Raw genomic sequence first — 15314 nt, 5'->3', positions numbered from 1 at the left:
GATGCAAATCTAAGAAACTGATTTGACAAAGACCAGAGTGGACACTGAAGGACGGTGCACAAGCCACACTCCCAGTTGTCAAACCCTCAACTGTCTGGATAGATATCTTGTGAGAAGATAAGAAAAGAACGCACTCTCAACAAAGTACTTGTAAAAATAAGCAGACTGGAATAATGGGAAAGCAATGACATTCTCAATTCTCAGGGGAAAGCAGAGCTCTGGAAATAACTTAATATATGAACCATAAGAAAATTTCAGAAAACTCTTTAACATCTTCCTAGGTTGTGAGAACACACTCATTCTACAAAGCAGGACTAAAACCCCTATAAAGGGCAGAGGATAAATGAAAATAAAATGAGGGTTGCAGGGAAGAGAGAGAAAGAAAAAAAAAAAAAGCAGTGGGCCTTTCTTACAGGGATTTGGCCGACAGTGAGGAGGAAGGAAAGAAACTCTTGTTTCCTTGCGTCATTAATCCTCACAATTCTGTGAGGCAGCCACTCTTTACTTCCCATTTTAAAGGTGGTAAAATGAGGCTAAGAGAGGATAAATCATTTGTTCAAAACTCCTAGGAAGAGGGTAACTGAACAAGACACATCTAATTCAAAGATCTCAACTTCTACCTCCCAGAGTAGGGTTAGTAAATGAGTAGATGTGTTGAAGGAAGTGGAGTCGAGACTCCCTAAGGACTGAGCATTCTTGGTGTAAAACAGTATAGCTACTGTTCCGAGTGCCATGTACATGGAGATCTTGGTATGCTCATATTTCTGATTCTCATGACAATCCTGACTGATAAGTATCTTCATCTTTTTTCTTGATGAGGCCCATAGAGATGAAGAGGTTTGCTCAGCTACTAGTTTTTTATTGCTTTTATAATATATAGCTACAGATTTCATGGCTTAAAACAATAATTTATCTTACAATTCTGTAGGTTAGAAGTCCAAGATAGATTTTATGGGATTAAAATCCAGATGTCAGCATTCCTTTCTGGAGGCTCCAGAGGAGGCTGTTTTCTTGATGATATAGTTTGAATATATCCTCTCCAAAATTCAAGTATTGCCAGTGTGATAGTATTAAGAGGTGGAGACTTTAAGATTAAGGCATAAGAGTTACTCTCTTGTGAACAGGATAAGACGCCCTTATAAAAGGCCTTAAGAGAGATGTTTACCCCTTCTGCCCTTCTATCTTCTGCCATATGAAGCACAATGTTCCTACCATCTAGAAGAAGAAGCATTCAAGGCACCATCTTGGAAGCCAACACCAGACTTTCACCAGGCAGTGAACTTGTTGGTGTCTTGACCTTGGACTTACTAGCCTCTAGAACTGTGAGAAATAAGCTTTTGTCCTTTATAAATTACCCAGTCTCAGGTATTCTGTTACAGCAGTATAACATGGGTTAAGACACTTGGCCTTTTCCACCTGCTAGAGGTGACCCACATTCCTTAACTCTTGATCCCCTTTTTCTATCATTAAAGCCATGGATGGTGATTTGAAGTTTTTTCATATTGCATCCCTCTAACTATTCCATATGCATATCTCTCTCTGACCACAGCTATGAAAGGTTCTCCACTTTTAAGGACGTGTGATTAGATTGGGTCCACTTGGATAATGTAGTCTAATCTCCCCATTGCAAAATCTCCAATTTAGTTACAACAGCAAAGTCCCTTTTGTCATGTACAATACTTGCTTACAGGTCCTGGGAATTAGGATGTGGATATTGTTGGGAGGGGTAGAGTAGAGTGAATATTGTTGTGCCTTCCCTATCAAGGTTAAAAATGATTAAAGGAGCTGAATCTAGAGTTCAATTTCAATTTTTTCAGAAAAAATTATGTTGATTCTACCTTCAAAATAGATCCCAAATCCTACCACCACCATTTCTACCACCAGGTTCCAAAAAACTGCATCTCTTGCCAGGATTACTTCTGTTGCCTGCCGTGTCTTCCCCCGTCCCATCCTTGCCCTAATTCATTCAGAGAGATACTTTAAAACTGTCTCAGATCATGTTGAAACCTTCCAATGACCCCCAATTATTCTGAATTAAGGACAAAGACCTTATAATAGTGTACAAAGCCCTAAATGATCCTTCTCACACCTCAGGAGTCTCTGTTCACTCTCCCTCTCACTCTGCTCTGATTCACTAGCTTTCTGCTTTCCCTGAACATACCAGGCTTCATTGCGAGAGCCTCATGTGGATGGGGTCTTTGCTTCTTTATTCTGCCACCTGCCCCAGTTCCTTGAAGTAGAAAGGAAGAGCATGGCACCATCTGGGACATCCTTCCCTATCTGAGAATCTGAGAGGAGAAATGAAAGGACAGCCATTTGACTTCAGTGCCCATGATTGTGCAAGTGGCTGCTCCTGCTGTTCTGGCTAATCCTAGGTTTCTACTGATCAGTGCTGGGAGGCTGAAGTACAGATGGTCAATTTCGCATAGGGTGCATATGTATGAGTTTTGCAGGAGTCTCCAAAAGGCTTCTCTACTGCAGTTTCCTTAGGTGGGGGATCTGACTGGCTCCAGCTAAATCTCTTCTATATCTCCTGGCTCCTGCCTGGGGCTGGCCTTCTTAGGTAGGCTACCAAGAGAGCACTATGTCTTATCTGCAAGAGACTTGCCTATATTTGAAACATACCATGATGGGATTGCAGACTGATCTACAGTTTCCCCTCCCTCACTCTACCTTATCCTTCTAATATTCTTCCTTGCTCAGTAGGAGGCAGAAGGAAGATCAATAAGTTTGCTTCCTAGATGAAGTTTCTGCTTCATCCCCAACATTTGCCAGGGATTCTCTTAGAGCCCTTCACACTTGGCTTCAGTGAATATGGAGAGGCACTTCCTTTCCCAGTGCCTCCTCTAGACTCATAATTCAAGATTGCTATGACCTTCTCCCTCTTTCTTAGACAGGCTAGAGAAGATGTATAGGAAAATGGGCCTGGCAAAGTGTATGGATGAATTTGGTGATGGGTAGGGAGTAGAGTCTTGTTTGTCTCTTATAAGCCTAAGAGAGGTCTCTTTCTTTAGAATGTGAGGTACTTATAACCTTACCCTTTCTGGTTGGGCCCAGTTCTCCAATGCTAAGAAATCAGGAAAACTTTCACGTACTATTACAGATGTAAATTACAATAGGGTAGGCTGTCATGTGGAATAAAAGACTCAAGTTGAACACAGGAAAATGTCATTTTGTGATTAATGAATGGCTACATGTTGGCCAGATTTGTTTAACTGGTGAAGATACATCTGATTAAATAGATGAACTTCAATGTGGCCTAAAATTTTATTTTCTTGGTTAAGAGTGTACAAATTTTATGCTAAAATTTTTACTTGTTCATGGCTAACAATTCTTTCCAAATTCGAGCACACTTGTTTTTATTTTTAAGAATTTTTGCTCTGTGTTTAAAAACATGTAAAAAGATGGGGCCGGTAGGTGGTGTGGTGTTAAGGGTGCTGGACTCCCACATGGCCGACCATGGTTCAAGTCTTGGACCTGGTGGCTTGTTTTCTCACTTTCTCTCTCTCTCTCACTCTGGTCAAATTAAAATAAATAAATAAAGTTAAGTAAAATAATCGTTCAAAAAATATGCAAAAAGAAAACAAAAAATAATCCACAATTGCATGACTGAGAAATATCTGAGTTTGGTAAGAGACAGAATTCCAGTATGAGATAATTTAGGATTGTGGCACAAAGAAAGACCATACTTTACTCTGATTTTATTTTCTGTCTTGGAAAGTTATTCCACGAACACATTTGGGGTAAATGAGATTTGAAATATAGAATTTGTCTAAAACTATTAGGACCCCAAGAGAATAGAAATCTCAATTTTGCTTTAAGGAAACTCATAACAGCTACAAGATCCATTTTCTCCTCTTTACTAATGTCTACTCAACTGTTCATGACCAAGTCTTGCATTTAATGGTCAACATGTATGATGCATGACTGCTGAAATCTCATGGAGACTCTGACTGAATAAGAAATCACCATGGGAAGGGAAGTGTCGAAGGGAAATATACATTTCCTAATGTCTGAGTTGGTTTCCTCTTCCTGTTTTCAGCAGATTGAAAAGCAGAATAGTGAACAGCAGCAATACTATAGGGAGACCAGGATTTGAGGTGCTTGGGTGGTAGGGGGGTGGGGGAGCGAAGGAACAAATTCAGTCCCAGGAGGCCTGCACCAGGTTGGCAGATGTCTTCTCTTACATAATATTTTACAATAACAAGAGGGTGATAATATCAGGATTCTGCAATCTTTTATTTTTCTTCTAAGTTTATTTACGCCTTCCATATGAGAGTGAGACAAAGAGGGAGATAGGCACCCATGAAGGTCTGTCCCCATGTCATGATCTACCCCTCATCTCGGTTGGCCTGGATCATAGGCATGTGTGTGTGCACAATGAGCATGCTCAGAGAGGTTCCAGGACATGAACCTAGGACATCTCCCATGTGGGTCCAGCTGTATTACCACTGCACCACCACCTGGCCTACAGGATCCCATAGTCTTAAAATTTTGTTTAATCTTGTGCCAAGATTTCCTGATAGTTCATTCATCCTTAAAACAAAAACAAAAACAAAAACAAAAACCAATAAAAACAATATTGTCCGTGGCATGGTGGTTAAGGTGACTGGATCCCACATGGTCATGTGACTACATTGGTTCAAGTCCTAGATCTGGAAGTTTGAAAAACATGCCCGGTGCACATGCATATATGCCCAAAATCCCAAGAGGAGAATGAAGGAGAAGGAATTGTGGCATGGCCATCCCTTCTGGGAGGTGGTTTCTCACTTTCTTTCACTCTCTCTGTGAAAGCACATAACCTATAGCAAAAAATTTAAAAAAAGGAAGTGAAGAACAATTTAAATAGATACTCTTAGAATTGTTCTAGATTTTTAAAATGAAGGGTGTATGTATAAGCCAGAATGAGTGTAAGGAAGAGAAAGGCCTGTAATGTCCTAACTAAAATTCTCAAACATTACCATTCTAGCTACTACTTGTTGAGAAGCTTCTCAGAACTCATTATAGAAACTTCATGCTGCAAGCCAGCCTATATATATAATAACTGAGTCCTCACTATTGCCCCATGAGGTACATGCTCTCCTCTTCCCTATTTTATATCTGAATAAACTAAAGCCCAGAAAAATTAAGAAACCAGATTTCCAACCCAGGAAGTGGGCTTAACTATAGATTTGGCTGTTTCTGATGCATTTCTTCAAAACCAAACCAAACCAAGAGCTCATTAACAATGTTCATCTATAGAGTTACTCTCCACACAACAAGAGGCCATAGTTGAAATGGTTAATAGTATAGACTGGAGTCACACAGCTTGGCTTGTACTGTGACTCTGGCAATGGCCCAGTGACTTGTCTTGATAATCACACTAAGCTTTAGTTTCCTTCTCTGTAAAATGGGTAAGATAATGCCTATCTCAAAGGGTTGTTTGGAGGAATGATATAACATTTGTAAAGTACTTGGCATGGTGCCTGGCTCAAAAGAATTTGATTCCTAATATTTAGTGTTGTATTAGATACCAAGGAGACCTTTATGCTGCCTCCAGCATTAGATATTAGGGATCCTCTCACTTATTAGGGGAAATCCTGCAAATAAGGTGCAAAGAAATGTGGGGTGACAATGGAAGGGTGTCCAGAAAAGGAGTTGAGAGCACCCTCAAATGAACAGTGAGATATTTATGTCCCAAATATCTGAGCAAGTGGAGAGATGAATAAGGTAAGGAGAAAGAAGTGATCCTGAATGGGGATAGCCTTCAGTTGCTATGCTGGGGTTTAGCAAGACCAAGATAGGGCTGAGTGGGAGCCCAGTGTGTAGCAGTCAGTGAGAGACAGTGCAGGTATTCCCTGCTTTCTTTACCCTCACTGTCCAAACCTAGGAAGAAAATAGATTTAGGTACGGAGGGAGACTTGTGAGATCAGAGAGCATGGCAGAATTTGAGCCAAGCAAGGCAGATAGACAGCCTGGCTAGCAGTCCTGGCTGTCAACCATACTCTGTATTGTAAAGAAGATCTATCTCAACCATACTCTCTATTGTAAAAAAGACCTATTTATTTTATAATCAGCACATGGTAAGAAGAATGCTTTGTCCCATCTTGGCATGAGATCCTGGAATGTCCAGTTACAGCACTAGTACGCTATCAAAAGATTTCATATTCCAAACTTTTCACTGTTGTGTCACTGGTATGTTGGCCCTGAGATAGTCTGGAAGGAAGCAGAAGCCAGTACCTTTCGATAACAATTATAATCCTTGGGTTTCTGTAATGTGACATGATGTGAGGGGCATTGTTTAGCTCTTCGCATTACTGTGAATGCCCAGGCAGAACACCAAAGGGACGTCTACTTTGAAAGCTTCCTCAGAACAAATCTGAGGGAATTTGCTGGTTAACGCAAATACATGTCCAAACAAGTACTGGTTTGCTCAGGGAGTACGTGGAACTGGCAAGCCTCCCTTGGCAGGGAGAACATGAGGAATGCTTCATTTTAATGAGGGGCCTTGGGGGTCTATAAGGAGGACTGTGTGGTGTTTCCCTTGTGTCTCTTTGGAATGTGGATTGATTGAACCCACAATGGAAGAAAGGTCATCAGAAAGAACAGAGTTCCTGGAACCTCTGGGGCTCTACAAAATGCAAATACTTTAATTACATACAAATGAATTTGCAGAAATACACTCAGAGTTCCCAGAGTGAAGAATTTCTCTTTCCTACAGGTCAGCAAATGTAACTGTAAAGCAATGAGATTTTTTTGGGGTGGTTGTGGGAGGATGAGAAGTTGGTTTTTCAACTAATGCTATAGACAGTTGTAGATCTGTGTTAAACATTGTAGCATACCTGCAAAATCTGGGCAGCTTCCGTATTTGACTTTTCTGAAAGGTAATGGTCATTTGACCATCAACTTCACATGGATAAAGCCATGAATTCATTTTTAAGACATAACTTCGTGAGTTCGGATCATCTGTACCTTTTCTATCAGAGGAAGTCAATACTTCAGGTTTCGGGTGTGTGTGTGGTGGGGAATACCTAGAAAGTGATGAGAAAAAGAAACTCTTCCCCAGTCCTTGTGAAGGATCTTTCATTAGCTGATGGAGTGGTGGATGGGATGAACTTTACCACAGGCTTGTTTTGGGGTCTGTCGCTTGGATGTCCCTTCAGATTCAGCCACATGGTGTGACTTTTTGGCAGCTAATTCCTTCTCTGCTCAGATCTGGAGCATTCGGTGATCATTTGTGTAAAGTATGTGAAGTATTGTTGTGACCTTTGTTTTAAATTTCTAAGCTGTTCCATGCAGAATGGACCTCCTAAAGAGCTCTGGGCTTTTGCTAGGATTAAATACTGCTGTGGGGGTGTTTGGAAAAATGTGGTCTCGCTCTTCAGGCTAACAAAGAGAGATGGTGACATGGAATTCAGTACAGAAGAGTCCAAAGAGGCAAAAATGCTGGCAGAAGGGCCTTCCATTGTGTGTAAATATATCAAAGAGGATTTGGGATTATAAAGAGAAATAAGAAATCCTCTATATTATGATAAATAATTTTTGAAGTGTTAGAACACGATAAAACTGAAATTGACGTGAAATAAACTCACCAGGCAAAAGCTCTTTTATCAGATAAATCGAGTATGTCACACTTGGAACTTAGTTATGTCCAACACACCAAATAAAGATTCCCTGTGGTTTATTTACCCCAATATTTAAGAACAAAACAATAAATGTATTTTCTATGTAATAGCACTTCTAGGCTAGATTTTAACTGGACTCAGGAAATGTACATTTTTACCCGTTTCCAATGAAGTTTAAAGTTCTTGCTCTAAGAGGTCATTTCTTCTGTTCTCAGTTGTGTTTGCTAGAACCCCTTAACCCCCTAACAAAAGCAACAACACAAAATCCTAAGCAAAAAAGCCCTTAAGCAATAAAACTGGTGTCCAAGAAAAACATTTAGTTTGAAAAAGAGTTGAAAAATGTAGCCTTGGAAGAACCACTGCTTACATGGGATTGTTCAACAAATTCCTGTTGTGTGAGGTTTGGCATATACTTTCTAAAAATATAAGCATCTGGGGAAACGAGACAAAGCCCAGGTCTTGGACCAAACGAGGCACGCAGTGTGAATCTGTTAGTGATTATATTCATAGTGAAATATGTGCCCAAATTTAGCTGTGCAAAATTGAATACAATACCATAGCCCAACAGGCATGGTCCTTACCATAAAATGTAGCCAATAGAGAAGGTGCATATGGCAGCGAGGCCGCTGCTTCGGCTGGGGTACTGATGGTGTGACGCACCCACATGCCAGTTACGTGATGCACCCAGCACACCCATAAAATGTAGCCAATAGAGAAGGTGCGTATGGCAGGGAGGACGCTGCTTCGGCTGGGGTACTGATGGTGTGACGTCCTCATCTCGATCAATATAAAGGGCAAAACCGTTGTGTGCTGAAAAAGAAAGATACTAGTTGATGCAGATTCTAATCACCTCTCTATAGCTGATTTCTCTCCAGTAGGAAAATGTATATTGTAAAGGCCTAAGAGAACGCCACAGCAGAAAGCAGTCTGGGGCTTGCCAAAGAGGTAGAATAGACACAAAAATGTATAGTACATCAATGGCTCCATTGGTATTTTTCTTCTGTATCTTAATTTTTGAAATTTTATGTCCATCACAGGAAATTTTGATAACAGAGATATATGGGGGGGGGATGGGAACATAAGGAAGAAATAAAATTAGCAAAGGAACTACTATTAATATTTTGGTATATGTCTTACTTTTCCTCTCTGTTCATACTATTTATATATAGTTAAGATCATCCTGGACATGAATTTTGCTTTAAGTTTTTATTGCAATGTTGCAGCATGAGAATTTGTGACATGGCAGAATATCGGCCTTGATCATTCTTATCCAAACCCCATTTCTTTTTAAATGTGCCAATATATATTTAACCAATTCCTGTTCTTGAACATTGGTAGTAAAAGGTTATCAATTTTTGATTGACTAAAAATTGCTCAATGAACTCTTTTATGAAACTCTTTAAATGTCTGAAGGTTAAATTACTTTCACATAGTTGAAGGCTCTGTAGATCTTAAGGCCATTGATGAATACTGTCAAATTACATGTATACCAGCAGCAAGTTAGGAAACATTATCCAATTAGTTTCCAGTAAGTTTATGCCAATTTTTACCAGCAGTATATGGATTTAGGTATGATCTTTGAAGCTAGAATCCTGAGAATCCTCACAGAGATTACCATTGTTTTTTGGACCCAGTGATTATTTAAGATACTAAGTGCAGCGGACCAAGGTGCTGATCAAATCATCTCACCCATACTGTAAGAAGAAAAAAAATACAAAGTTTTTAAGCTCCCAAAGATTCAAATACTCTTGGTACTGAAGATTGGTGGGAAAATATAAGTGACAAAAAGCTTCTTAGATAAACCTGGGTCAGGATAAATATTTACCTTCCAACCTTAGATACTTTCTCAAGAGTACAAAGATGGTGGAACTAAAAACAGACCCATTGGTAAGTCTGAATTCTATTTACTACATCTTTAACTACTATGAAAAAATCTTTGCTTATGGGAGGAAAAAGCGGAAAATAGAGTATTATTATTTTCAAGCTTAAATACTGAGTGTTTAAACCAAATGGAACTAGGTGTCAGGCAGACAAAAGAAATGTAAGGGATAGAAAAGTGAACATCTTTCTGGCAACTTATTGTTTATATTCCTAGAGAAAATAGAAAGCCGTGATTTTGTGGGAAATATTAAGACAGTAGACATTCTTAGCCTCATGCTTTCTCCTCTGGATAATTGTTCTGACTGTTGATACCTTAATAATTAGAATGTGGCATTCTGAGAAATTCAGGCGAATGATTCCACAATTGAGTAGTTTTATTTCTTCCTCTTCTATCTTCTCTATTATTATTGTTTTAAAACAGTATAATTAGCTCTGAAGAGACCCACGTAAAATGTACGTGTGTGCTAGCAGAGACATGGTATGCATTTTAAAGACCTTTTGGTTTTTCATTATGATCTAGTTATCTCAGATGACATTGGCCTGGCATTTCACCAACAGTTTGAGATGCTAACAATAGTTTTACAATGGTGCATTCATGTGGAATTTCAATGTATAGCTGGCAATAAGCTTATGTCTTATCAAATCTTATCAAATCTCACACAGAAGAAAAATACCTGCAAATCAAATCTTTACACTGGGATAAGGCGGACTCTGATGGCCTGTTTGGATTACAAATGACAATGGTATTATTTCTGGCTCGTTAACATTAATGCATATCTAAACTCCACCTCTTCATTCATTGCTTCAAACTCAGCAGAAAATCATCCATTTTTCTATAACGTATATAAAGTTATACTGAATAATCAGTGTGATTATGCTTCGTATCCTGTTATCATTATTTTACCTAGCCTACTTGCTGATCATCAGATGTCATACCTGGGAGGGTGAGAATGTATTTTGGCAATGCCAAGCAGAAGAACTTTTTGGGAGATCTTTCTAGATCATTTAATCACTGGCCTCATCTCCACTAAACAGGAGCTATTGTGCCATTCATGACATAACCACAGGCAAAAGCTCCTTTTGTGGCTGGCTGTGCACCTGTAAATTTGGCCAGGGACAAATCTCAGGAGAAAGTTTTTCTATATCACAGTAACAGCTTATCATGTAGAATTTTCATGCACTCACGAATGTGTATTTCCTCCTCCAAAAATGTATAATGCAAATTATGATTACTGATAACTAGTATATATTAACAAAAGGAAATACAGTGCACAATATTTACTGAAACCTAAATGTTACCCAATGGATAACTAAAGTTTTAGGAACTTTAAAAAAATGGTTAAAATCTAAGCACGGCCCTGCTGAATATCTAGGAAGCTCTGGCAGCTCGGTTATAACCTAAAATCTGCAGTATCAAAAAATATAATTATTTTAGCACTACAAGTACAAGAAATCTGAGTCCAATTCCCTCCCAGGCTTTGTTAACTTAATAACCAAAAGGCAAAAGGAAAATATTTAACCCCGTTTAAGACACCATCAGCCACATGGTAATCTTTGGTTTTGTTTTGTTTTGTTTAATTATTTATTTGATAAGAGAAAAAGAGGTCCCTCTCAATTTTTTGAGAGATTTTTTTCCCCATAGAACACGTGTGCTTGCCAGAGAGACAAAGAGACATCTCCCTCAGTTTCTTTTTTTTTTTCTTTTTCCCGTAGAGCATGTGTCCTCGCCAGAGACAGAGAGACAAAGAGCAAGAAATCATGCCCCGGGGAGGATGACTGTGTCGCAATCCCTTCTCCTCTATTCTCCTCTCGGGATTCTGGGCGTGCATGAACATGCACTATTGGTGAGTTTCAAGCCTCTGGGTCTGGGACTTGAACCATGGTGAGCCATGTGGGAGTCCAGCAATGAAACCATTACATCATCTGCTGGTCCTAACCCCAACTGTAACTTCATGCTGTGATCCATTTCCTGTCCCAGTTGACACGAATCATGGACATACTCCCATGCACCTGGCATACTCAGGAAAGCCCCAGCACACAAACCTGGATCTTTCCCATGTGGATACAGCTGCATTAATGCTGTGCCTCCATGTGGCCCCAAGAATGATAATTTTATGTTCTGCTCACTGTGGTATCTGTAGCACTTAGAAAGGAACCTGGCACAGGATATATTCAGTAAATATTTGTTGAGATAATTTAATCTTCAAACCGACATCCCGAGTACCTACTATTCACTCCTTCTGCAGTAAGGTAAAAAAGGCTCAGTAAGGTTAATGATCTTGCTCAAGATCACAGAACTAATCAGCCTGGTGGTAGGATTCCAAACCAGTTCTATGCCAGGCACCGGCCTGAATGCCCAGGATGACAGACTGGAAGAAGAAGATTGCAGTAGTGACTAGACCCAGTGGAGGCTGCTTCTTTCTCTCTCATTCTCTGTGTCATGAGTATACTCTTAAACTCTATCATCAATAAAAGAAAACCAAACAAAAGCAGTCTGTCTACATTCAAATCCCATACTCTGTTCCGCCTGCGTACAATAACATTCTATATTTTTTTGGAGAGGTTTTTTTTTTTTTTTTTTTTTTTTTTTTTTTTTTTTTTTTCATTAGGAGATGGTCCTAAGCAATCACTGCACTAGCCAGAAAGACAGAGACGACAAAGAAACAGAAAGTGAGAAATCACCCCCCAAGAAGGGATGGCCATGCTGCAACCCTTCTCTTCCATTCTCCTCTCAGGAACTTGGACATGCACACAGAAGCCAACGGGTCCAGGAGTTGAACGGTACATTGGAATCTAGTGAGGTAGCCATTACACCATCTGCTGTTCCCTCAATTACATTCTTAAAAGGTACCAGAGTTGAACAATCTTTGAGTCAATCAACCTGTGGGAGTGCAGATTGAAGATTACTTACATTGTCTCCAAATCAGAACTATCTTTGGGCTAGGACTCAAAATAAGCAGAAAAGATATTCACTGTAAAAAATGAATTTTGGTGGAAACAGCATGTGGCGTAATGTTTACATCACTGGACTCCCATGTAGTCAAATGTGGTCTGAGTCCCAGACCCAGTGGCTTGAAACTCACGTCAAACATGTATACATGCATGCCCAAAATCCTGAAAGGAGAATGGAGGAGGCCGTCTCCCTTGGGGAGCAATTTCTTGCTTTCTGTCCCTGTCTCTCTGGCAAACACATGTGCCCCGGTAGCAAAAAGTTCCCTAAAAAAAGAAAAAAGAAACTCTCAGAATTCTCAGGTAGATGTAGGTCCACATTAAGTAAACAAAGAAGGAGATAAAGTCTGGTCACCCATGGGGACTCTTAATAATTGTATTGACCTGTTCTCAGTAGGGTCAATAGAACAAATTCCCAGCAGCTGAGCTACTGAGGTTCGACTGCTTGTAAGTGCTAAGTGAAGGACTGATAGAACAAGAAGCAAACCTTCAATGACCATATAAACTCTGCCCTAGAAGATACTTATTTAAGACATAAGAATTACCCTGTCCTAAGCTCTGTCATCCACTGTGGCTGATTTACATGAGGACAGTATTTGGAAGATCATTTTCAAAAAGGGAAGTCCAAACCTATCTTAGGTTGTTACACCCTTTGCGTTTTTCTTTTTTTTATTTTGGAGAGGTTTTTGCTATAGGGTGTGTGAGCTCACCAGAAAGACAGAGAGAGACAGAGACAGAAAACGAGAAATCATCCCCCTGGGGAGATGGCCAGGCTACAATCCCTTGTCCTCCATTCTCCTCTTGGGATCTTAGGCACGCACGCACATGCGCCTGACGTGAGTTTAAGCCACCAGGTCTAGGACTTGAACCGCGGTTGACTACATGGGAGTCCAGCAACATAGCAATTACACTAACTGCTGCTCCCCCTTTGTGTTTTTTGTAATGGCTTTGGGTGTGTTCCTGGTAATAGAACAGAGCAAGTAGGGCCATGAACTGACCACATCCCATGGCAAAGGTCTACTTGCAGAGGAGATGTACAAAGTGGTGTCACTTGCACACAGAGTCCTCAGACCCAATCAGAGAGTTGGAGTCACAGAAGGACCTATGATTTGATTAGGATGTGATGACTCTAAAGCAGATGGGACAGGAGGAACGGCTTTTGGGGAAGAGGCTCATGGGAAGAAGGCAGAGAAGTTCTGAAAACAGCGCAGTGGTGGAAAGATCAGCAAGTGGGCAAGTGGTGCTAATTCTGATTGAGTCCCTCCTTTCTCTAAGACTCCGGGCACGTTCCTGCACATCTGTGAAGCTTAGTATTATTCTTTGTAAAATAAGAGGCTTGGATTAAATGAGTACTTCTCAAACTTCTGTCCTGAAGAACCAATCTTGTATGCTTTGGTATCACACATAGGGCTGACTGACCTATGTGTTAGATACAGTACACAGTGCCCAGGCCTGCAAAAATGTTTTAATTTCTTTGAAAAGCTGAAGACAAAAATAACTTTTCTGAGTTGAAGATTATATTCATCTTTATGCCTATGTAGTCATAAAGCAATGTACCCCCCCCAACACATACACAAATGAAGGAAAGGTTTATAAAAGCCATAATGTGGCCCTGAAATGTGCCACCTGACATTTTAAGAAAACAGTTTCTCACTCAGTTCTCTCTCTCTCTCTCTCTTTTTTCTTGTTATAGGGTGTATGTACTTACAGAGAGAGACAGATAAAGAGAGAAAGAGGAAAAGTGAGAAATTACTGCCCAGAGTGAATGGCCACACCACAATCCTTCCTCCTTTATCTTTCTCTTGGGAGTTTGGGCACACATGCACACACAGCTGGCATGGTTTTCAAGCTGCCAGATTCAGGACTCAAAGCATTCCGTTGACCATGCAGGATCCGGCACTGTAACATCCGTGCCACCTGCTTGGCCCACTTAATTCACAATGTTTCTTGAATATATTTAAAGGAAAGTCTTACATAAACTCTCATAAATGGAATATCACTTGTCATGAATAGAAGGTAACCACAAAACAAACATGACCAAAACCAACCTTAAATGTTTAGTAGCTATGCCAGCCTGTCAAAGGCTCTGATTCTGAGACCTGCTCTGTTTATTTAATTAGAGATGTTAGTAAGTATTAGAGAGGCATTAAAGACACACTAGCATGCTTCACTCTCTGAAACAGCATCAGTAGGTTCAAAGACAACTGAGAGAGGATGACCTTCTTACTATGTGAGTCAGTATTATTTAATGCCAGGTCCTTAGGCCACGTAACTTGCCTTGCACACCACCAGAGCCACCCAGCCTATACACTGGGGTGCATTGCAATAGATATTTTATTTTGGTAAGCAATAGCTACCGATCTGATTTATGAATGCATGTTCTTTTGCCAGAAAAATGAAGATACAGGTTAAGTAGGAAGTTTGACGGAGTCCTGATGGAGGACTGTAATGGTATTTAGCAGTATTAAGGAACAGGCTTACACCATGCAAGAAGGGTCTATATGGTTATTGGGAAAAGATTTTCACTATTGGTGTTGGCAACTGGGGGGATATAAGCTGAAGAGTTTATTTTGTTTTGTTTCTTTTTTTAATGTATGCAATGTATATATTTTTTTCAACAGAAAACATTACACATTTTTGTCTGTTAAATATTTCTTCCTTTGGCACCTCACACTGAAGTTTTAGAATGACCTTTGCTGTAGATTAATAAAAGGCTAAAACCTATGCTGTGTGATGGTATAAATTCAGACAAGTGGGATAGGAGTTAAGGAACTTTTTAAGATTAAAAAACAAACAAACAAACAAAACAAAACAGGGATTTCACCCAGAATGGCCTCGAAATTGCAATCCTTCTGCCTCAGCCTCCTGAATAGCTGGGAT

At 39.9% G+C, this 15314-nt stretch overlaps 1 protein-coding gene across 1 annotated transcript in view; it reads right to left on the bottom strand.

The window, feature by feature from the left end:
* AIG1 (androgen induced 1) overlaps positions 1-15314 on the bottom strand; it is a 292635-nt gene that overhangs the window by 48949 nt on the left and 228372 nt on the right. The window contains exons 4-5 of the mRNA XM_014588842.2: positions 8367-8414; positions 8186-8253 (exon numbers count right to left, since the gene is read on the bottom strand). Coding sequence (XP_014444328.1) covers positions 8186-8253; positions 8367-8414 — 116 coding nt within the window. The remainder of the gene's footprint in view (positions 1-8185; positions 8254-8366; positions 8415-15314) is intronic.

The sequence above is a fragment of the Tupaia chinensis genome, unplaced genomic scaffold (genome assembly GCF_000334495.1).
Source record: "Tupaia chinensis unplaced genomic scaffold, TupChi_1.0 Scaffold000313_1, whole genome shotgun sequence".
NCBI classification, from domain to species: domain Eukaryota; kingdom Metazoa; phylum Chordata; class Mammalia; order Scandentia; family Tupaiidae; genus Tupaia; species Tupaia belangeri.
Note: the sequence above shows the minus strand (reverse complement) of the source record. Positions and strands in the feature narration are given on the sequence as shown.